Raw genomic sequence first — 24,708 nt, 5'->3', positions numbered from 1 at the left:
GGAGGTGGAACTTTGTGGCCCCTTATGATGTCCCTCTCTCCTTACGTGGGCAGAAGGGAGAGTTGCTCATATTTTTAAAAATGGAGAAATCCAGGACTTTAGCATGGCTGTGAGCAGGCAGCAGCCTGTTGTGTGCTGCCCCTGAACATACTAAGCTGCCTTATACTGCATCAGACCCAGAGGTCCATCTAGCTCCGTGTTGTTAACTTTTTTAAAACCTCGATTAACATTGTTAACAACCTCAAAGTGCAGTAACAGGGTATTACATCATACCTTATACAAAACCAACAAACAGAAACTATTAAGAAATAGAAATGGTGACACACCAAATAAAATCAAGACATCCCTATTTTCTGAGCTGGCATGGATGGTGAATGCTGAGCATCTAAGCCTGAAGCATAGGAAATAGAATTCCACCACATAACATAAAAGCAGCCTGGATCCACCATTCCCCTGGAAACACATAGTTCATGTGTATTTTTTTCTCTGCAATAGCCAAAGTCCATAAGTTCTTATACCACAAAGAAAGATGTGGTTTTCAAGGTTTTCCATCACTGGGCTACTGAAATCCTAGTTGCATCTCACATCCATGTCCCAGGCTCTGCAGAGTGACAGGCTTTCATGCTGTCCATCCACATATTCAGTAATGTCAGTTGTGGGGAAACCCAAACAAGTGATTTAAATATTTTAGATATTTCTTTATATTCTTGGGACCAGAATAATGAAACCCAAAGCCATTTCCACTGAAGATGTAAAGGTAAAGGTAAAGGGACCCCTGACTATTAGGTCCAGTCTTGACCGACTCTGGGGTTGTGGCGCTCATCTCGCTTTATTGGCGTACAGCTTCCGGGTCATGTGGCCAGCATGACTAAGCTACTTCTGGCGAACCAGAGCAGTGATCGGAAACACCGTTTACCTTCCCGCCAGAGCGGTACCTATTTATCTGCTTGCACTTTGACGTGCTTTTGAAATGCTAGGTTGGCAGGAGCAGGGACCAAGCAACGGGAGCTCACCCCGTCGCAGTGATTTGAACCGCCAACCTTCCGATCGGCAAGTCCTAGGCTCTGTGGTTTATCCCACAGCGCCACCCGTGTCCCAACTGAAGATGTGTTCATTCATAATTCCATTTTATCCAAATTCTGTATTAATTTGAGGTATGTTCAGGTGATATAATAGCCATCTTCAGATCTCTGAAACACTGTCCCATGATAGATGGAGAAAGCTAATTTTCTGCTGCTCTGGAGGGTAGGACCTGAACCAATGGGTTCAAGTTACAAGAAAGGAAATTCTGACTAAACATCAGGAAGAACTTTCCGACAGTAAGAGCCATTCAACAGTGGAACAGACTCTCTCGGAAGGTGGTTGACTCGCCTTTATTGGAGGTTTTAAAACAGGGTTGGACAGTCACCTGTCAGGGAATCTTTAGCTGTGATTCCTGCATTGCAGGGAGTTGGACTAGATGACTCTTGGAGACCCTTCCAACTGTACAATTCTATGATTCTGTGATGCCATATAATCAGAAATAATATGGCAGATTTATTCAGACAGCTTTTTTGTCCTCATTCTTGGGGTTTCCTAGTGTTGCAAGGCAGAAGACCTACTGAAGATCTTTTGGGGAAAGGCGTGAGCTGAGCAGCTGAAACTCACTCAGCCTACGATGGAAACAGGTCTCCTACCCACCCAAGCATCCATCTGGGTTACGAGGGTGGCTCTTGGTGGATCACTGGCCCCAAACCATTGGACTGAGTTCTAAAGATCAGGCCTTCAGCTCTCATAGGGCTCGTCTCATTTCCTTTCTTTTCTCTGACAGTTCCATTAAACTTGGATTTCCTCTTCCCCCGATGATCTTGCTCGCCTGCAGCTCCAGGAAAAGGAAGAGTCTGCCTGGCTTCCTCTCCTCTCCTTGAGCCTCTGCTGCACATGTGTGTTTCCAAATGCTGACGTGACCATTTTCTAATTCTGAAAGATCATCTTTTAAAAATAAAAAAGTCCAACCTAATTGCATACTTTACCCTCGGATATTTTGCAACAGCCCATTTTTCATCCTGAAAAGAAATGGCATCTCCTCATGAGAGCAAAGCTGGCGGTGAATATGAAACTCACCCTGGACCCTGGAGGGTGAAATGAGTTTTTATGTACAAGGCTGGCTGGCCCTGATTTGATTACTGTTGCTGAAGTATGTGACAGCTGTCCAAGTCATGAGAGGCCTGTCCCCTTCCCCAAATGTGAAGCTTTTTTTTTTTTTTTTTAAGAGAAAAGGTGAATAAGAGGAAACATTTCTGTATCTTTATACAGTGGTACCAGGTTAAGAACTTAATTCTTCTGGATGTCCGTTCTTAACCTGAAACTGTTCTTAACCTGATGTACCACTTTAGCTAATGGGGCCTCCCGCTGCCGCCACACGATTTCTGTTCTCATCCTGAGGTAAAGTTCTTAACCCGAGGTATTATTTCTGGGTTAGCGGAGTCTGTAACCTGAAGCGTCTGTAACCTGAGGCACCACTGTACAGCACACAGATGAATTGTGGAACTTGTTCCCACGGGACACAGTACCCTCCAACATTTCTCAGATGAAAATAGGAATGCCCTATTCCACAAAAACAACAACAATTTTATTATTTATACCCTGCCCATCTGACTTGGTTGCCCCGGTCACTGTGGGTGGCTTTCAATAGATATAAACACATAAAAAAAAATAAAAAACCTTTCATATACCGGGCTGCCTTCAGTATACAGTGGTACCTTGTTTTGAGTCCAGGATCCGTCCTGGAACCCCAGACACTCGACGAAAGGGACTCTTGACAAAGTGCTGCTCTGCACATGCGCATGGAGCGGTTTGCGCTTCTGCACATGCGTGAGCTGCAAACCTAGAAGTAACCTGTTCCGGTACTTCCAGGTTTGCCGCGGACGTTCCCCCGAAATGGACCCTCGACGGGGCGGACGTTTGCGAAGGTATTACTGTATAGTTCCTTATCTCCTTGGCCCTGAGGGTCACACAACTTCATACCCTCCAACATTTCTCCAGTGAAAACAGGGACGTCCTAAGGAAAGGCAGGACATTCTGGGATCAAATCAGAAACCAGAACAGCTTCTGTAAATCCGGGACTGTCCCTGGAAAACAGGGACACTTGGAGGGTCTGCAGTAATGGCCACCAACTTGGATGGCTTTAAAAAACAATGAGACAAGTTCCTGGAGGAGAAGGCTATGAATGGTTGCTAGCTAGAATAGCTGTGCTCTTCTCCCACAGTTTGAGGCAGTAATGTCTCTGTAGTTGCTGGAAACTACAGGAGGGGAGGGGGCTCTGAGTCTTGTGTTCCTGCTTGCTGGTTTCCCACAGGCATTTAGTTGGTCCCTGTGATAACAGGATGGATGATTAGATGGACCATTGAGCTGATCCAACAGGCTCTTCTTATGTTCTGCAAAGGCAACACAGAGACTGAGGGAGCAGGAAGCTGACAGGAATGGGCTTGGACTGGTTGTAAGTAAGGAGGCAGGCAGGTGGGGTGGTGGTTGAGAACAGAGGGAGGCTGGTGGGGCTGTGCCCCACTCTCCTGAAAGGACCAGCCCTTGCTGCCTAACATTCTTCAGTGTGTGCATTACACCTCTCAGTCTCTTGTCTCTCTAATCCTTAAAATGGCACAGAGAGGCTTCATGGCTGAGCAGGAATCTCAGAGAGGCCCAATCCAGCCTGAGAGCCGCAGGGCTCCCAGGCCTGTGTTGTTGGTTACCTCACGAGCTCGGAGGAGCTGGTGGCAAACCCTCCTATACTTTGGGTAATCACAGGAGCAGACATGACGTCCTCTGTCTTACTGTAATGTGAAAAAAAGGGAAAGGGGCTCTGGGGAAGCCGCATCAAATCTGCTCTGAAGATTTACAGCAATAATTGTGCTGATCTGGAAAAGGAGTTAGTCATTTCCCCAGCTTTCTTGGCTGTCAGTCTTTGGTGGTCTGGCTTGCGAATGGATGCACCAGTTTGGGGTTTGAGAGGGGGAGCGGGAGAAGGAGAAGGAGGGTAGGTAGAATAGACTACTGTATTCTTATTCGTATTGGGTTGCATCCAATGTTAGGGCTACTCAGAGTAGACCCATTGAAGTTAATGGACACAACTAATTTTGGTGGGTCTACTCTCTACATAGGACTCAATTGGATACAGCCCTTTATTATCTTAATGTTGTTATTTAATTTTTGTCGTTGCAACTTTTACACACAGAAAAAAACATATCTGTGCAACGAGAATGAGAAAATGAACCTATAAACCAAATAAACAAGATAGGGTTAGCTATATGAATTGCACCGCCGCCCACCCAAACCCGCACCCCCCAGTCTTGGTAGATGTTCAGGAGCGCAAAAACGAGTGGCGATTTTAGCCTCATTTTTTGTTCAACACAGAAACGCATGGTCAAGGGCTTCTTGAACTCCAGATGGGGGAAGGGGCTATGTGAGCTTTAATATATATATATATGCCTCCATGTTCCTGCCAACCTAGCAGTTCGAAAGCACGTCAAAGTGCAAGTAGATAAATAGGTACCGCTCTGGTGGGAAGGTAAACGGCATTTCTGTGCGCTGCTCTGGTTCACCAGAAGCGGCTTAGTCATGTTGGCCACATGACCTGGAAGCTGTCTGCGGACAAACACCGGCTCCCTCAGCCAATAAAGCGAGATGAGCGCCGCAACCCCAATGTTGGTCATGACTGGACCTAATGGTCAGGGGTCCCTTTACCTTTACTATGCCTCCATGTGGAAGAATCTGTATTGCACATCAGAGACGGGGGAGCAGGCTGTATTAGCCTTTTGCATCAAAAGGAGCAAAGAGTCTTATGACACCTTAACAACAAGCAAATTAATAATAATGATGGTTGTAAATTCCTTTTATTTATTTTTTAAAAAATTGATTTTAATACTATAACCCACCCAGGGACCTTAGGGTGGAAGGCTGATAATAATAATAATTTATAAGAATTATTTAATTAATGAAGAATGAATGAATGAATGAATTGCAGCATTAGCTTTCATGAAACACCGGCCACTTCATCATGCATTCAGCGTAATCCAGAGTTGCAGGGTCCCACATGGATTGGAGGAGGAGTTGTTAAAAATAAAAAAGTGAGGTAAGAGAAAAATGAAATGCAGGAAAGTTCAGAGGGTGATGTTTCCATACTTTAACAGCAGCCATTCCCAAGGCTATGAAAGGGACAGGATAGGATCCCGCTTTTCAAAAGGATATGAAAATCTTTGTGAATCACCCTGCTGCCCTCCCAGCCCAGTTCAGCTCAGGACTTAAAATTCTACATAGGAAGGAACTCTAGAAATAACAAAGCATTGCCAGAACTGAACTGTTGTTCCTGAATTTGTTTCAAATTGCGGGAGCCAAAGAGATTTTCGACAGAATGCTCTCGCACATATTTTTCCCCACTCTGGAAATTCTGGATCGCCAAAGAAATTGGTTTTGTCTCCTGCTTGGATTGTGGTTTATTGTCATTTCAGTGCTCACTGCAAACTACAGGTCCCATTGTATTCTCTCATGAAAGCAAAGGAGGATTCATTGGCTTCCATAGGCCTTCCTTCTGTAGTAAACACAACTGATATTTCCCATCGCATATGGACTTAATCATACAATTATAGAATTGTAGCATGGGGGGTACCCCAAGGGTCATCTAGTCCAACCCCTGCAAAGCAGGAATCTCGGCTAGATCACATATGACAGATCTCTGCTTTTTTTTTATTGATTTTATCATAAATATATTGATTTTATCAAAAACATGTGGACACACTAAGACAGGGCTTGGCAAGGTTTTACCTGCCTGGGCTGGTAAAGTCCCACGGAGATCTCTCCATGGGCCAGATTGTGTGCATGATTTCCAGCATCTGGGCATGCGCAGACTCAATTTCCGGCGCCTGGGAATGCACATATGCAATTTCTGGTGCTGCGGAAGCGAGTCTACCTGCCGTGCCAGTTTAGCACAGCACACGGGGGCTAGCAAAGCAGGTGGCTCAGTTCGGGGGCGGCTCGTGGGCCAGTTAAATTTCCCCCAATGGGTTGCTTGCAGCCCATGGGGCACAGGTTGACGACCCCTGCACTAAGACATAACCAAACAAACAATAACAACTATACATGGAGCATATTCAGTATAAAAAAAATAATTACAGAGATGCAGTTACATGTAGTTAAGTTTTTAAGATGAGTCTCTATAGCCCAGCCACATTGAGGAGTACTTATATGACTCTCCCTCTTTATATATTCAAAAAATGGAGGCCTCTGTTTAAAAACCTCCAATGAAGGAGAGTCCACCACCTTCTGAAGTAGTCCATTCCACTGTAGTTCACTCCACTACTAAACAGTCAGCTTGACATTGATACCAGGAAAAGTCCTAGAACAGATAAATAAACTGTTGGTCTATGAGCACGTAGAAAAAGGATGTGATTATTAAGACCCACCATGGGTTTCTCAAAAACAAGTCAGGCCAGACAAATCTCATTTCTTTATCGGATAGAGTTACAAGCTTGGTGGATCAGGGGAATGCTGTAAATGTAGAGTATCTTGATTTCAGTAAGGCTTTGGACAGAGGCCTCCATGATATTCTTGCGGGAAGCTGGTAAAAAGTGGGATATACAAGATAACTGTTAGGTAGATTTGGAGCTTGTTGACTGACCAAACCCAGAGTGTGCTCACTAATGTTTCCTCATTATCCTGGGAAAAAATGACAAGTGGGGTGCCGCAGGGTTCTGTCCTGGGCTTGCTGTTGTTCAACACCTTTATAAATGACTTGGACAAAAGAATTGAGGGAATGCTCATCAAATTTGCAGTTGGCACAAAATTGAGAGGGGTAACTAATGCCACAGAAGACAAAATCAGGATTCAATCTAACCAAGGCGGAATAGAGTGGTAATATGATCTGGACACTATACTTCTTTTGATGTAGCATAGAAATGCATTAGCTGGTGTGTTTTGTTTTGTTTTGTTTTGTTTTGTTTTGTTTTTGCTGCTGCATCACACTATTGATTGATCCATCAACCATTCTATGCAGTATTTTTGGTTCTGAAACACTGATATCATAATGCAACTCATGATTGCCTCCAATGGGTGTTTTTTGTTGGGTTTAGCAAAGCAACCCTTATCAATGTATCATAACCCCAATGTAGCTGGCACGTGGGGCTGTTTAACTGTAGGAGCATTCCCCCAACTCTCTGCTCTCCAGACGTTCTGAACTACAACTCCCATCAACCCCTGCCAGCCTTGAAGAACCCATTTTATAGATCAGCTCCCACCCTCTCAAAGCAGTATAGAGAGATGATTCAAAGAAGCTTCCATATGCCAAACAGTGAATTAAGAGATGCACTCCTCAGAAGATGCTATGTAATTAGAATTATCCCTTCCAAGCCCAAAGCCACAGTCACTGAGAACATCTGTTTAGATTACAGTTGTGTCAGATTTGGATGAGAGGGCTTGATTTAAAACAGGAAGAAAACACTCATTATGACTTGGGAAAAGAAAGTAAAGTCACCTCATTGCTTGTTAAAGATTAAAGAGAATATTTTTGTGGGGATTATCCCATTGGGGAAACATATTTTTTTTTAACCTAAGGAAAGGTATGAGCTGCAAGAAGGCAACCAGCTGGAGCCACTTGGTAGAGCATCTGCTTTGCAATCAGACAGTCCCAGGTTCAATGCCCAATTTCACAAAGTAGGGGCCAGAAATGTCCCCTGTCAGAAACCCCAAACAGCTGCTGCCAGTCAGTGTAGACAATACTGAACTAGATGGACCCAACAGTCTGACTCGGTATAAGGCAGTTTCCTGTGTTCCTGAGTTGCCAACAAAAAGAGAAGAAAGGTCTTCCGGGAAATGGCACTGTATTTTGCACATCCTCTGCGGAAATACCTGTTTCATTCTCGATGTAAACAATTCAGTTAAAAAAAGAGAAGCTTAAGCAGGGGTGATGAGACCTTTGACCCTTCAGATGTTGCTAGACTACAACTCCCATCATCCCTGCCCGTGCTGCCTGCTGGGGCTGATGGGAGTTGGAGCCTGCAACATACGGAGTCCCACAAGTTAGCAAACCCTGCTGCAGTCTACCAGATGGAGGGCCACAGATTCTTAGAGCATGGAGTTGTAGTAACCAGGTGATACCAGCCCTTTTTGCCATGTAAGGTGGAGCCAAATTGCAGTCTTCATGCCAGAGATGGGGTGGACAAATCCACCAATTCTGGTTTCTCTCAGTTTCTCTGTTTTTCGGTCTTAACTCCAGTTTTTCACATTTCCACATCAGTTTGCAAATTACTGTTGTCTTTGTCCAGGGAGTTTTCTTGGCAGGGATACTGGAGTGGCTTGCAGGTTCCTACTCCAGGTGGATCACGTTTGGTCAAAACTCTCCATTATGACCTGTCCGTCTTGGGTGGCCCTGCACGGCACAGCTCATAGTTTCTCTGAGTTATTCAAGCCCCTTCACCACGGCAAGGCAGTAATCCATGAAGGAGTGGTGCTGGAGGAGACTCTTGAGAGTCCCATGAACTGCAAGAAGATCAAACCTATCCATTCTTAAGGAAATCAGCCCTAACTGCTCACTGGAAGGACAGATCCTGAAGCTGAGGCTCAAATACTTTGGCCACCTCATGAGAAGAGAAGATTCCCTGGAAAAGACCCTGATGTTAGGAAAGATTGAGGGCACAAGGAGAAGGGGATGACAGAGGACGAGATGGTTGGACAGTGTTCTCGAAGCTACGAGCATGAGTTTGACCAAGCTGCGGGAAGCAGTGGAAGACAGGAGTGCCTGGCGTGCTCTGGTCCATGGAGTCACAAAGAGTCGGACACGATTAAACGACTAAACAATTGCAAATTACTGTTTTTAAAAAACCCTCCTGAAAATTCATCAGCACTTTACTGCAAAATTCTCCATATATATATATATATATATATATATATATATATATATATTTGCTTTCGTAGATTTTCATGGGTACAGGAATGCAGGTTTTGGTGTCCTCGGGTGTCTTCCCGTGTAAAAGTTGGGGTGTCTAGGCGACGTTTCGACGAGGTCTCACTCGTCATCTTCAGGCTGGTGCTTTCGGCTTCTTGTTACTGGAACAGAGCAGGATCTCAGTGTTTGAGTTCCTATAAATACTGTTGAGGAGGTGTGGTGTATAGCCTCCAATGTTCTGGGCAGAGAGGAAGTTCCCAGGCTAGTGTGCCTTTTCTTCTTTTGTTCCTTAATTGCTTGAGGGATATCTTGAGTGATTTCTTGAGTGATATCCTGAGTACCACTTAGGTGGGTCATTAGGTGTGGATTAGTTGCTAAAGCCTTTGTGTCTTGACCTCTTGAACTTTGTGAAGAGTTTTTCTGAGAAGATGGCTGTACTGCACTTAGTTGTGCTCTGGCTTGGCTTCGTGTATAGGGGCGAGCTGTGGTTTTGTGGCCTGTGCCAGCCAGATCTGTGTAGGGATTGCAGGGGGGTGCAGCATCCGGAGGTGCCACCATGGTTTGGCTACTGGATGGTGTCTGTAATTTATCTGTGGAGAGGGTCTGGGTTTGGGTCTGGTGTGGTTGATTGGTGATGGCGTTCTGTGTGCCTCTGGATCTGGTGTCAGTTTTTGTGGGGAGGGCTAATTTCCAGATGTCTGGCAAGCGGGATGTGTCGTCACGCTTGTTCATGTTGTGAGGGTGTTTCTCTATCTCGATGGCTTCCATGATTATTCTCTTGTGGTGATGTTCCATGTTAGAGAGCAATTTGGAATCTGCAAAATTAATTTCGTGTCCTGTTTCTTTCATGTGTTGGAAAAGAGAGGAAGTTTTTTCTTCTTTTTTGACGGCATTCTTGTGTTCTGCGATACGTGCATTTATTCGTCTGTTTGTTTGTCCAATGTACGTGGCTGGGCAGACTTTGCAGGGTATTTCATAGACCCCTTGGTTTTCCAACTGGATTTTATCCTTGGGGTTTCTGAGGATATTGGCTATTTTTTGGTTGGCGCAAAAGGCTGTTTTGATATTGTGTTTATGGAGGATTTTGCTAATTTTATCTGTAGTGCCCTTGATATAAGGAAGGAGGGCCATGCCATTGTTTTCTTCTGTGTCTTGGTTTTTGGGGGGTGTTTCTTTTTGGATTAGCTTCGTAACCCTGTTTTGCTGGTATCCATTGGCAATTAACACATTTGAGAGATTCTGTAACTCAGTTGTCAAGTGGTCTTTGTCAGCCAGGCGTTTGGTTCTGGAGATGAGAGTCTTGGCTACGGAGTTTATTTGTGCAGGGTGGTGGTGTGATTGTGCATGTAAGTAGCGGTTGGTGTGTGTTTTTTTCCGGTAGATAGTGTGTCCTAGGGAGCCATCAGGTTTTTTGTAGATTAGGACGTCAAGGAAGGGAAGTTGGTTGTTGGCTTCTATTTCCATAGTGAATTGTATTTTGGGGTGTAGGCTGTTGAGATGTGTGAGGAAGCTGTCCAGTTTTTCCTTCCCGTGTGGCCAAATTACAAAGGTGTCGTCAACATATCTGAGCCAAAGTTTGGGTTTGTGTTCTGACTTGTCTAAAGCATTGGTTTCAAAGTGTTCCATGTACAGGTTTGCGATGACCGGTGAGAGGGGTGATCCCATAGGTGCTCCTTCTATCTGTTTGTATCTTTGTCCATTGTGGATGAAGTACGTGTTGGTTAGGCAGTGGTTGGTCAGGTCCAAGATGTATTCGGGGGGATTGTATTTGTTTTGAATGGCTGTCAAGGCTTCATTAATGGGCACTTGTGTGAAGAGAGATACAACATCGAAGCTCACAAGTAGGTCATTGGGATGTAGGTTTTGCTTCTTTATTGTTTCTATGAACTGGAAGGAGTTTGGAACGTGTGAAGAGATGGATTCTGCATAGGGCTGAAGTTGCTTGGCGAGAAATTTAGCGAGATTTTGTAGAGGTGAGCCTATGGAGCTGACTATTGGTCTGAGTGGTGTTCCTTCTTTGTGTATCTTGGGGAGGCCGTAGAGTTTGGGGCATCTGGATGATTTTTCTCTGGGGATGATTCTTAGCTGGATTTCTTCACTGATAGGAGAGGCTTTTATTTTGGATTTGGTGGTTTTTTCCAGATAGGTGGTGGGATCTGTTTTTATAGGTTGGTAGGTAGGGTCTTGGAGTAGATTTGATAGTTTTGCTTGGTAGTCTGATGTGTTCATCACAACAGTGGCATTACCTTTGTCTGCTGGGAGAATGATTATGTTGTTGTCTTTCCTCAGGTTGGTGAGTGCTTTCTGTTCTTCTTTGTGTAAATTGCTTCTGGGTGGTTTGCTGGAGCAGAGGATGTTGGTGACTTCAAGTCTGATTTTATTGGCTTCATCTGGGTTGATTTTGGTTAGGCTAGCTTCGACTCCGCATATGATGTTTTCCGTGGGGATGCGTCTCGGGGCGACTGCAAAGTTGAAACCTTTGGAGAGTACTTTGGTTTCAGTTGAGGTGAGGATCCTGTCTGATATGTTATGTACTGTTTGTTTCATGGGTTGTTGTGGAGGGTGGCTGGGCTTCTGGCGTTTCTCTAGTTTGTGGAGTTTGTTGGTGTGTGTGTCTGTCTTATGTGAGGTCTCCGTTTCAGCTCTCCAGACGGCTAGTTGTTTGCATTTGTCCCAGAGTGCAGGGTGGATTTTGTTACAGAGTTTGAGGTGAAGAGTGAGCAGATCTTTGTTGGTTTGGTTTAGTAGGTATCTTTTCTTGTGTAGTTCGTTTCTGATTAGGGATAGTTCAGTTCGTTTCAGGATCCTTTCGGTAGCTGGGGTTTTAGAGTGGAATTTAAGTTGAACGCCATCACCAATCAACCACACCAGACCCAAACCCAGACCCTCTCCACAGATAAATTACAGACACCATCCAGTAGCCAAACCATGGTGGCACCTCCGGATGCTGCACCCCCCTGCAATCCCTACACAGATCTGGCTGGCACAGGCCACAAAACCACAGCTCGCCCCTATACACGAAGCCAAGCCAGAGCACAACTAAGTGCAGTACAGCCATCTTCTCAGAAAAACTCTTCACAAAGTTCAAGAGGTCAAGACACAAAGGCTTTAGCAACTAATCCACACCTAATGACCCACCTAAGTGGTACTCAGGATATCACTCAAGAAATCACTCAAGATATCCCTCAAGCAATTAAGGAACAAAAGAAGAAAAGGCACACTAGCCTGGGAACTTCCTCTCTGCCCAGAACATTGGAGGCTATACACCACACCTCCTCAACAGTATTTATAGGAACTCAAACACTGAGATCCTGCTCTGTTCCAGTAACAAGAAGCCGAAAGCACCAGCCTGAAGATGACGAGTGAGACCTCGTCGAAACGTCGCCTAGACACCCCAACTTTTACACGGGAAGACACCCGAGGACACCAAAACCTGCATATATATATATATATATATATATATATATATATATGCAATTCCCTCTAAAATATGCATTTTTGTATGGCATTTCCGCCAATATATGCACTTTTGTGCACATTTTACCATTCTGTATGTATTTTGGTACACATTAATTGCCTGGAGAACTATACTGCAAATTGTAGAGAAGCGCAAATTTCAAAGGATGGCTGTGTTTCAGTTTGCGTCCTGTATCAGAAAGTGTGAATTAGGTTGATTTGTATTTATATGTGAACTGAATCAGATTTCTTCCCCATCCCTAATATACTTGCCTGCACCTGCTCGTTCTTTCTTAGAAATGAAATGCTGGTTTTCCCCATTCTGAAATGGAAATAACTGGGTCCTCATCCATCAATCCTGGCTTCTTTTCCCTATCGATACGAGCCTAGACATTGCCAGGCCTGAACAAGGAAAGGCTAATTCATTTTCCACATGGCGACGGTCTGGTTTCACAGGTGTTAGTTAGCACAGCTCAGACGTTGTTTGCTGACTCTGTGGTCATGGGGCGGCCTGCATAGCATAGCCTTCCAAGCTTGTTTTCTCACAAGGCCTGTGGCTCTTTTCATCTTGCAAAACCCCAAAACCTCTTTCCCAAACCACAAACATTTCCTTCACTAATAAGGCTGTAAAAAGTGGCAGGGAGGACCATGTTTCTGCACCCACCAACTTGGGAGCAATTGAAATCAGTTGGGCTCGATTCCAAGTAAACAGGCATAAGCTTGGGCTCAAGGCTGGGAGAGGGCCTCAGCTTGGAAATGGAGTGGAAAATACCCTACACAATGGAAAAGCAAACTACTTTGAGCTTGTAAGGGAAGGGAAAGTGGGAATTAAAAACGAAAGATGGTTACAAAGGAGAGCCACAATTATGACCTGTATGGTACATAAAATCATAGAATTGTAGAGTTGGAAGGGACCCGAGGGTCACATTTTGCATCTTTAGTTGTGATTCCTGCATTGCAGAGGGTGGACTAGATGACTCTTTGGGTTCCTTCCAACTCTTGAATTCTGTGATTCATTTTCTGTACACACACAAAAAGAATACCTTGCCAACAAAGGTCCGTATAGTTAAAGGTATGGTTTTCCCAGTAGTGATGTATGGAAGTGAGAGCTGAACCATAAAGGAGGCTGATTGTTGAAGAATTGATGCTTTTGAATTATGGTGCTGGAGGAGACTCTTGAGAGTCCCATGGACTGCAAGAAGATCAAACCTATCCATTCTGAAGGAAATCAGCCCTGAGTGCTCAGTGGAAGGACAGATCCTGAAGCTGAGGCTCCAATACTTTGGCCACCTCATGAGAAGAGAAGACTCCCTGGAAAAGACCCTGATGCTGGGAAAGATTGAGAGCACAAGGAAAAGGGGATGACAAAGGACGAGATGGTTGGATAGTGTTTTCGAAGCTACCAGCATGAGTTTGACCAAACTATGGGAGGTGGTGGAAGACAGGAGTGCCTGGCGTGTTCTGGTCCATGGGGTCACGAAGAGTCGGACACGATTAAACAACTAAACAACAACAACAAAAAGAATCACCTGAGACTGGCAATAGGATGACTACATGCTCCACTGCAATTGCGGGGGAGACAGCTGTAAGGGCTATTTCTAAAGTTCATCATACGTTTAAGAAACAGATTCATTTGATATATTATCCTGCAAGGAAACCTTTGCATAAGAATGTTTTACAGCAGCACCTGCGTCCCTGTACTGATGTGAACACAGCAGGCACTTGTGGAAATGCAGGTTCAAGACCCCAAATCACAATGCTGTCTATTTTATTTTAGGGGAAAGCTGGCTGAGCCAGGGAGGTTGGAACAGGGGGTGGAATTGACTGAAAGTGATAAGCCCCTAATGTCCCTTTTCAAATCCAGCCTATAAACGCAATATAACACCCTGCCCTGGAATTCTCTTTGCAACGCCCATTGGAAGAATTCCAATTTTTGCTCAAGTCTTGTGGATTTTTAGAGGCCCATTCCAAGAGAGCAGCCATGTTGTTCCATATCACTGAAGAAAGAGGTATTGTACCAGAAAGGCTGGGGAGTGAATCCTATACCCACACACCAGTGCACTTAATACTTACAATATTATTGTGTGTGTGTGTGTGTGTGTGTGTGTGTGTGTGTGTGTGTGTGTCTATCTATCTATCATCCATCTATCTATCTATCTATCTATCTATCTATCTATCTATCTATCTATCATCTATCTATCTATATCCCACCTTTCTCCCAAGCTGGGATTCAGTTGCAGCTTCCAACACTTACAATCATTACAAAACACAGATTTTAAAAAAATCAAACTAGTTAAAAAATAGTTAAAATACATCAGTTAAGCACACGATACCCCAGTATATGCAATTTTGTACACATTGCTTGGCTGGAGAACTGCGCCGCAAAATTCGGAGAAGCTGCGAATTTCCAAGAACTGTGTGAAATCAATAGTAGAGTGAAGATAACATATTGCTTCAGATAGTGTGAATTGACTAAGTTCACCTTTAAATGGAAACTCAGTTGAATCCAGGGGTGGGTGGGTGGGTGTTGGCAACCCCCTCCTTTCCAACCAAACCCATTGAAACCCTCCTTGCGACCCACTCCCTTTCTCAGCTCTCATTTGCCGCCCAGCCCCATCTTGAATAAATTAGTGGCTCCAGAGCTGCTGCCGGAGATTAACTGTTCCATTGATTGCAAAGAACGAGCTGATCTTCTGTTGTTTCATGTCTGCTTTTCCAAAAATACCCGTTTCTTTTTTCTCTCCCTGGTGTCTTTCACATTAATCATACATATTTTTTGGGAAATGCAATATACGTGTGTATTTTAAACATGTGTAACTGTATAGCTCTTTCCCCCATCGGTTTATTATTTCAGTGAGGAGCTGATTAGATGTAGAATCGAAATGCCAATGAAATTCAGGAGCTCTTTGCATTTTGGCTGCTGTTATTGTTCACTTCTGCCCATGGCTCCAGGAACCAGGCCTGTCTTCTTTTGTAGACAAAGGAATATTTAGGAATAAGTGATAGTTGCAAGACGGAGCAGACATCAGTGAAATTTGCCCTGGAGGGCATAGAGACCTTGTTCTCAGCCAGACACAGTTCCTCAGCCTTTGACACCTTGACACCAAGCATTTAAAGTGCTTTGCTATCACTTTAAATACCTGGGATCTGCAGTTTGTTATGGATGCTAATGGTTGTTAAAAGGTAAAGGTAAAGGTACCCCTGCCCGTACGGGCCAGTCTTGCCAGACTCTAGGGTTGTGCGCACATCTCACTCTATAGGCCGGGAGCCAGCGCTGTCCGCAGACACTTCCGGGTCACCTGGCCAGCGTGATAAGCTGCATCTGGCGAGCCAGCGCAGCACACGGAACGCTGTTTACCTTCCCGCTGGTAAGCGGTCCCTATTTATCTACTTACACCCGGGGGTGCTTTCGAACTGCTAGGTTGGCAGGCGCTGGGACGATGGGAGCGCACCCTGCCGCGGGGATTTGAACTGCCGACCATGCGATTGGCAAGTCCTAGGCGCTGAGGCTTTTCCCCACAGCGCCACCCGCATCCCCGCTAATAGTTGTTAGGAGGTCCTTATTCGCCTCGCAGAGCTACATTTCCTAGAGTTCCCTACAGGCCTTCCCTGAGCGTAGATGCTGAAAATGGTTCCCTCTGGCTTCAAAGTCCAAAGAGCCAAAATAAGAAAAGTGGTTTTCATTCTCTGTCCATTCATTGCATGCTACACAGCGACTGGAAAAAATAACCAGACCCATCACAGCTGGTTTGGTTTTATGCTAGATATTTAAGAGAAAACAGGGGGGAAACTACATTAATTCTGCAAGAAGAAGAAAAGGCTTTAAAACAGCCATGCTTTGATGCCTTTACAATAAAAGAATCTGGCTTTGTATATCATCACTCTGAGGTGTCTAATTAGCAAGTGGGGTTTTGCAAATGAAAAGCTTTGCTGCAAGCAAGATTTGCTTGGAGGGTCCAGCAACCAGCTAGTAATTCACACCTCAAGCACAGCACAGGTTTCCTTCAAGGAATTCAGCCTATTCTCTGGTGCTCAGATGCTCCTAAGTAGCCAATTACATTAGCCAGGTGAGCTGATGACTATCTAGGTCAGGGCAATCCAACTTTTCATACCAAGTGGGCCACGAAAGTACTTCAAACCAGAACCCACAGGCCACACACTGCCTTGTCACATGGGGTGGGGGAATGAGCCCACAATTTGGTGCCCCACCCACCTCTTTCCCATGCCTTCTTCATGCCTCCTTCCCAAAGCCCAACACTTCACTTATCTGGCTGTGGGAAGGCAAGTGAGAGCGCAGGGGGGGGGGGCACTGAATGTTGCCAAAGGCCACCAAAAGAGGTCTTAGCCCTCAGGCCACACACTGGACCACCCTGACCTAGGTCCTGCAGTTGATCCAGAATGCTTTCCCCCTGTAACTTGTCATTTCTTTCTATAGTTTTAATTGATGCCTCTTAATATTTCATATTAAGACCACTTGATAAGGTTTGCCTGGAAAGAAGTATATAAATATCTCAAATAGACTACTTTTTTTTGTTCATGGTGAATACATACATTCACAATTAATGCATACGTTCACAATTAATAGCATCATTAATTGTTCTATTTTTGGTAAGTTGGCTTGTTGTTTTTAAGTATTTTTCATCATCAGTTCATGTTTCTAGACCCTAAGAGTGCGGAAAGTAGGATTAGCGAGAGCACTTCTGACCAGGAGACAGTATCTCCTGGCCCTTGTGTGTTGTGATTTTTCTGCCTTACATGGATTTGATTGATGGTGACATTTTATTGGACATTTTATGGTTTCAATATGCCGCTGTTGGGCAAAAGAGCGGCATATCAATATTGTGCTGATGATTATGGTTTCTAGGCAGTATCAGAAGCAGTAAGATATGGTATTTAATGAAGTTGTTGTTGGCATCTGCCTGTCTCGAGAGACAATGAAGTACGCCTCTGGGGATGAAGTCAAACCGCTGCATGAATGAAGTAATTAAATAAACATTGATTGTTTAAATATTATTACTTTCCTCTTTGCTGTGTAAGTGTGGGGAATTGCTGTGCTCTTCCTCCACAGTCAGAGGCAATAATGCTTCTGTAACTAGTCACTGTGGGTTAAACCACAGAGCCTAGGACTTGCCGATCAGAAGGTCGGCGGTTCGAATCCCCGCAACGGGGTGAGCTCCTGTTGCTCGGTCCCTGCTCCTGCCAACCTAGCAGTTCAAAAGCACGTCAAAGTGCAAGTAGATAAATAGGTACCGCTCCAGCGGGAGGGTAAACGGTGTTTCCGTGCGCTGCTCTGGTTTGCCAGAAGCGGCTTAGTCATGCTGGCCACATGACCCGGAAGCTGTACACCAGCTCCCTTGGCCAATAAAGCGAGATGAGCGCCGCAACCCCAGAGTCGGCCATGACTGGACCTAATGGTCAGGGGTCCCTTTACCTTTACCTAGTTGCTGGAAACCACAGGAAAGGGCTCTTGTGCTCGAATCCTGCTTGCAGGTTTCCCTTAGGCATCTAGTTGGCCACTGTGAGAGCAGGATGCTCTATTAGATGGGCCACTGGCCTGATCCAGTAGGCTCTATTTATGTTCTCTGACCTAGCATGAATTAGGGAACCCATAGCAGCGGGCGAACTCTGGCCCAGAAGAAAGCTGCATTGAGAGGCCCACTGATGATAATGAAAGGAAATGGCATAAGTCTCTTAAAATAGTGGTAATCCAACAGCCACCTATGCAGAGTCTTCTCCTCTCCTGCAGGGCCCTTCATTTCAAGAGGGAATGGATTGGATATCCAACAACATTCTGTGGTTGCCTCTAGAATTTTAATAATGCTGCCTAAGCAAGCCTAAACTTCTCCCACCCAATTCCAGAGGCATCGCAATTCCAAAGCTATATAAAGCATTAAAAAGTGAGTCATTCAAGCTTAGAGCTATGGAGGAAACCAAAACCTATAACAGTCATGACAATGAAGGAGGCAAAGTCCTAAAATGAAAGGAAGCCACATACATTTTTTTTGTCTTTCTTGGACAATGACACATTGCTTTCCATTGGGGTTGAACTTTAAGTTTTTAAAGAGCGGTGGTGATTGAGCCTCATGGAAACTTAGCGTCCATGGAAATATTTCCCCAGTTACTTTGAAGGTGGAGATGGGGATTAGCTGCTGCAGATGTCAGAGCTTTGACAATTGCTTTTGAGGAGTTCTCCACGAGGTGTGTCAACATGGTTTGTTGAAAACTTTATCTCCTCCCCTCCTTCACTAGCTGGCTGGACGTCCTATTTGCAATTCGAAAATAAGATGCTCGGTTCAGTTGCTACCTTTGCAGCCTGGTGGTGATATTGGGATTGGGTTGAAAACAAGTGCATTTTGATTTTCGCTTCTGAGTAAAAAGGAATCCATAATGCGAAGGCCTGTGGGGAATCTTTCCCGGAGGTTTGTCCTACGTCAGGACTGCATGACATTATTATTATTATTATTCATTGGGGCAGGCTCAGTCTCAGAGATGAAACTGAGAAACAGTCCATCTATCAGTCCCTTACCTGCCACTCTCCTGGAAGCAGAGAGCCTGGACATTTCCAAAGGAAAGAGCTCCAGAAAAGCTGCCTAGCTTGAGCATAGCTAGATCCAGAGAAACAGCTGGCGGTGGTCCCTCATGGATTCCAGATGTGGCACATCACTCCATACCGAGGGATATTTGGCATCCCTAACTGATTCCCTGCAACAACACGAAGGAGAAGAAACATTCCTTGGTAGGGCTTTTGCATGAATGATGGATGTATTCCAGTATTAGAGCCAGCCCTACCATTAGACAAAGTGAGGCAGCTGCCTAAGGCAGAAGATACTGAAGGGAAGAGAATTGTAGGACCAAACTGTGTGTGTCCTCCCTGCACTAAGCTAGCCTGCTGCCTTTGAGTGTGGTGGAGGATATCATAGAATCATAGGATCATAGATAACTGCAGCGGCAGCAATTGTAAAGCTGCAAGGAGCTCCAATGGCCAATCTCCTGCAATGCAGGAATCACAGCTAAAGAATCCCTGGCAGATGGCCATGCAACCTCATCTTAAATACCTGCAATGGCCCACCTTCTGAGGTCATCTGTTCCACTGCGAAACAGCTCTTACCCTTAGAAAGTGCTTCCTAATGTAAAGTATACCTGAAGAGCATCTCCACCCCAGTCATTCAGCCCAAACATTGAGGTCCAGCTCTGAGGGCCTTCTGGTGGTTCCCTCACTGCGAGAAGTGAGGTTACAGGGAACCAGGCAGAGGGCCTTCTTGGTAGTGGCACCTGCCCTGTGGAAAGCCCTCCCATCAGATGTCAAGGAAATAAACAACTGACTTTTAGAAGACATCTGAAGACAGCCATGTTTAGGGAAACTTTTAATGTTTGATGTTTTATTGTGTTTTAAATATTCTGTTGGGAGCCTCCCAGAGTGGACTGGGAAACCCAACCAGATGGGCGGGGTAATAATAATAATAATAATAATAATAATAATAATAATAATATGTCAGAATATCTTTTCTTGTCATTTGAATCCACTGATTTGGGTCCTGCCCTCTGGGGCAGCAGGAAACAAGCTTGTTCCATATCTTGTCCTTTGTCTCAATTATTATTATTAGAAATTATTAGTCGCCTTTCACCTAACAGGTCTCACACTAAAGAACACACACATATATAAATACATTATAGAAAAGAAGACAAGAAATCATATAAACATATAGCATATTAGAAAAAGCTGTGTGCCCCCCATATTAGAAAAATATTAGAAAAAGCAATGAGCCTTGCTTGCTCCTCTCCTGTCTCTACCAGGGGACCAGCCTTGGGCCAGGGCTCTCCAGTAGCATACAATGATGCGCTCCAGCAGCATCAAAAGCGGGTCATGAGCAACAGAAGGCAGTACACTCCATGGGAAGCCAAACAAGGCCTGCCCAGCTTGTACAAGTCTACCCAACCCCGACAGGGTACCAATGGATGGTACCTCATGTTCTTCTGGGTGGGGAGAAAATGCTTGACTGGATTCCAACCCCTGGTTCAGATCCCCCATCAAAGATAAGGGGGACCTTCCATCTAATCCACCATGTAATATATAAAGACCAACTCTTGTTTCCCAGAAATTACACTGACTGATGTTGCTTCCTGCCCTGCACTGCAACTCTTTTTTAATCAGCTGATATATTTAGTCCCCAGACTCTCAACTCCTGCCAGATTTCGATCCGGGTGATTTGAAAAAGATCTCCATTCCAAACAGGAATTAGTCATTGTTTAGATTTCTTTATGATTCCCGGCTGTTGTGGGGTTCTGCTGGAGTTGAATGAACTCTGTCCTTAAATATTAAATGTGGTTGGGGGCAGGGAACGAGTCTCCTCTCTTCTCTCATCCAAAAGTGACTGCAAGCATCCTCTACACTACAGCATGATGTGGTCTAGCAAGGCAATAGACAGTGTCCAAATATTGGAAGGTTTGGGGAGGCTGTTTGTTTCTTAAGGGGAACTGCACACTTAACTGGACGGAAGGTTCAGTGCAAGGATGGGGAACCAGATGAACTTTGACTCTTGACTCTCATCAACCCAAGCCAAGGCCAATAGTGATGATGGGCATTGGAGTCCGTCAACAGCTGGATTGGCACAGGTTCCCAGCATTGTCTTAGTGCATGGGCCCTATCCAGAGGTGCATACACAGCACACTTGAGATATTTATTATCTGTCCTCTACCAAACCCCGACAACATATTTCAGTTCACCTTGGTTTAAAATTTAAACCCTTTTTTGAGGGTGGGGACTAATGTGGCCTGTGGCCTGCAAGTTAGCCACCCCTGGTCCAATGCTAGTTTTAATAAGAGAATACCCATTGGAATCAATGGACACGACTACAATTATAGAATTGCAGAGTTGGAAGGGACCCTAGATAAGAGTTACCTGTCTAGTCCAACCCACTGCAATGCAGGAATCTCAGCTGTCTAAATTAGGCCCATTGATTTCAATGGATTTTCCTTGAGTTGGCTACAATGCATTGCTATTTGGTGCAATACTTTCATGTGCTTAATGTATCTGGATTACCAATGTTTTATGAATGGTTCCCCCCTTCCCTTTTATGATTTTATTATCTAAATTATGCCAATGTGAAGGCTGAATGAATGAATGGTGTAATGTTTTGGGGGATGGAGCAGACTGCAAGGAAATGGTGGTAATTGTAAGCAATTCCTATGCACACACTCAATTCGGAGGGTTTCTATGTTTGTTTGATTTTTATTATTATTATAACATATTTTAAAATAATGTAAGCTACAACTGACCATGAAGGACCAACAAAGAAAATACAATAATGCAATGCTGCTTCTTTTTACTAGTTACAGTTATATGGTTGTATATTGTCTTGGTGTTTGACATTCCAAAACGTCAGAAAAATACTCCATCGTTCTATACATTTTTTTAAATAGTTGATCTTTATAAATTCTTGTATGTCTATTACAATATTCTGTATATTGTTAGACCATTCAGTGATAAGGCTTTTCAGTGTTTGTGGTCAAATGTGTGATGTTCAGAAATGGCCAATAAAAGACCTCCTCCTACCCGCCCCCCTCAAATTTTTGTTTCCCTCCAGGCTGGTGGTCGGAGCCCCTTATGAGACCAGTGGGCAACAGAAGACTGGAGATGTCTACAAGTGTTCAGTAAATGGTGAAACCAACAGCACCTGTTCCAAGCTCAATCTAGGTAAACCCATAGGATAAAATCTACCACCTTGAGCATCTTTTCTGTATGTGCTCCACTGAATTTGCTAAGGGTCACTCAAATGCCCACGTGTCTTCACATCCATAGCTACCAGTGACTTCTCTGAGTTGTGCATGGGTAAGAAAGATTGCCACTAGATCAGCTCTATTTTGTCTTTAAACTCTACCCTTATTGCCCTGGAACATTTTTCAGTGGGAAGTGAAACCAGCAGGCCTCCATGAAATGCCAATTTTGTTGGTTAACATGATTAAAATGAAAAATAGATATGGTAAAATAATAAAAAAGATAATTCCCAGGATGCCTCTATCCAGGTTTGGGGCAAGTATTGTTTGGTGAGAGAGCCCTAGGAGACAATTAAAATAACAAAACATGCTGCAAAGCTTGGAAATATAGGCTGTTAGACCTTTAAAATACCACCTTCTAAGTTGTCCCTAAAATTCCCCACTTTCTTTAGCATAGAAAGAGACCACATGTTTCGTAAGCTTAAAATTGTTTACTTACAAACTCTTCAAAGGTCAGATTCATGTGCTTTTCCAAACAGCAGCAACAAAACACAGGCAGTATAACTTAGGTTCCAAAAATGGTAAATGTTTCTAAATAATTTGCATAGAAACACAAAGATGGCTTGCTTTAGTCCCACACTCTAAGCTTGGAGCATCCAGATAGGACCTCCTTACTGGCAGAGTTCACATGGAGGAATATGAGAGAACAGAGAGCTTGGCAACCCTTCTTCCTAAGAAGAGGGGAAGTGACCTAGCTAAGCCTGGCAGGACAGCGTACTCTATGGTCTTAACCCCTTCATGCATTAATTAGAGTTAAGCATGCTGGTTAAGCATGTAGGTGACCTAACAGCATGGTGGCAACCAGCTCTGAATGTTCCTTTTCAGTTGCAGACTGATGCTGTTTTAGACTGATGCTACCAGTTAACCAAGTTCTCAAGTTCAAAGGGGGAGAGTAAGTGAAGGGAGCTGCCTTCGACCGAGTCAGACTAGTGATCAATCTAGCTCAGTATTGTCTACACTAACTGGCAGCCATTATCCAAGGTTTCAGGCAAGAAACCTTTCACAGCCCTACCTGAAGATGTCAGGATTTGAACCTGGTACCTTCTGCATGCAAAGCAAATGCCCTGCCACTGAGCTATGGCCCTTCCTGTAAGTGCACAATGTTTTCAGTTTTATACGTGGTCTGATTGCTGCCCCTCTTCCTGAAAAACCAAGCATTAAAACTGGTAGAGGGAAATGCAAAGAGTTTGCACAAACACTTCCTGAAGCTCCCTGTTCTACAGCTGTTCCTCCTTTCCACTACATGCCTAACTCTGGCATTCTTTTCCCAAGGAAGAGTAACTCTTTCCAATGTGTCGGAGCGCAAGGATAATATGCGTCTGGGTCTCAGCTTGACCACAAACCCCAAAGACAACAGCTTTTTGGTAAGGAATGATTTGCATGTAGGCTTACAGATGCTCTCTGAGTTGCTGCCGTCTTCTGTCGTGACAAGCCTAAGATTCATGTTTAACCCCAGCCTGCAACACAGAACCAAGTTTAAAATAAAAAGCTACATAGTTCCATCTTTCTCATCCTCTTTCCACCTTCCACCTTCTCTTAAAATAACACATTTAGAGTGGAAGTTAACATGGTGATGGCAATGTGACACAAACATCCCTTTAAATTTGTGTGTGCCCTATCTTTATATGATACCTGACTCACCCCTGGACAGTTAAGTCCAGTTGAATTCGACCATGGGGTGCTGCGCTCAAGCCAATGATCTACAGCAGAAGTGACTAGTTCCTTTATTTTATTTTGGATTTGAGGGTTGCATTCAGTCTTGGGGAACCTTATGGGGGCCATTTGCCTATGATAGGTTCAGGCAGCACACATTCTTGTACAAATACAAAGAGCCTGCCCGCCCCCAGTCCTCCTCTTTCCACTCTTCACAGAATCAGTCCAATGACTGGGGGAATGGGAATGAGGAAGAACTCCAATTCAGTTTGCATTTAAAGGCAAGTTTACCTAATTCACACTTTGTGGAATATATGCAAACTGAAACATTAGCAGCCCTTTTGCAATCCTGTTCTCCAGCCAAGTAAAGTGTGCCCAAATGCATATCCTAGGGTACTGTTTGCATAACAACTCATCTGTTAGACATACAGAAAATGTATATATTAGGGGAAATTGCTTTGAAAAATATGTGTATATTAGGAGAAATTTGCACTAAAATGCAGGTGACTTTTCAGGAGGATTTTAACAAAAATATACACACACACACACACACACACACACACACACACACAGTGGTACCTCGGGTTACATACGCTTCAGGTTACAGACTCCGCTAACCCAGAAATAGTACCTTGGGTTAAGAACTTTGCTTCAGGATGAGAACAGAAATCGTGCTCCAGCGGCACGGCGGCAGCAGGAGGCCCCATTAGCTAAAGTGGTGCTTCAGGTTAAGAACAGTTTCAGGTTAAGTACGGACCTCCAGAACGAATTAAGTACTTAACCCGAGGTACCACTGTACCAGTTGCTAGAAATGGCAGGAGAGGAGGTTGCTCTTATGTTTGAATCCTGCTTGCCAGTTTCCCACAGGCATCTGGTTGGCCTCTGTGAGAAGAGGATGCTGAACTAGATGGGCC

At 44.3% G+C, this 24,708-nt stretch overlaps 1 protein-coding gene across 1 annotated transcript in view; it reads left to right on the top strand.

Annotated features, from left to right (window-relative positions):
* ITGA11 (integrin subunit alpha 11) overlaps window positions 1-24,708 on the top strand; it is a 92,930-nt gene that overhangs the window by 17,818 nt on the left and 50,404 nt on the right. The window contains exons 3-4 of the mRNA XM_028705830.2: window positions 21,952-22,061; window positions 23,414-23,505. Of these exons, the coding sequence (XP_028561663.2) occupies window positions 21,952-22,061; window positions 23,414-23,505 (202 nt within the window). The remainder of the gene's footprint in view (window positions 1-21,951; window positions 22,062-23,413; window positions 23,506-24,708) is intronic.

This window comes from Podarcis muralis, chromosome 14 (assembly GCF_964188315.1).
Source record: "Podarcis muralis chromosome 14, rPodMur119.hap1.1, whole genome shotgun sequence".
Lineage (NCBI taxonomy): Eukaryota > Metazoa > Chordata > Lepidosauria > Squamata > Lacertidae > Podarcis > Podarcis muralis.
Note: the sequence above shows the minus strand (reverse complement) of the source record. Positions and strands in the feature narration are given on the sequence as shown.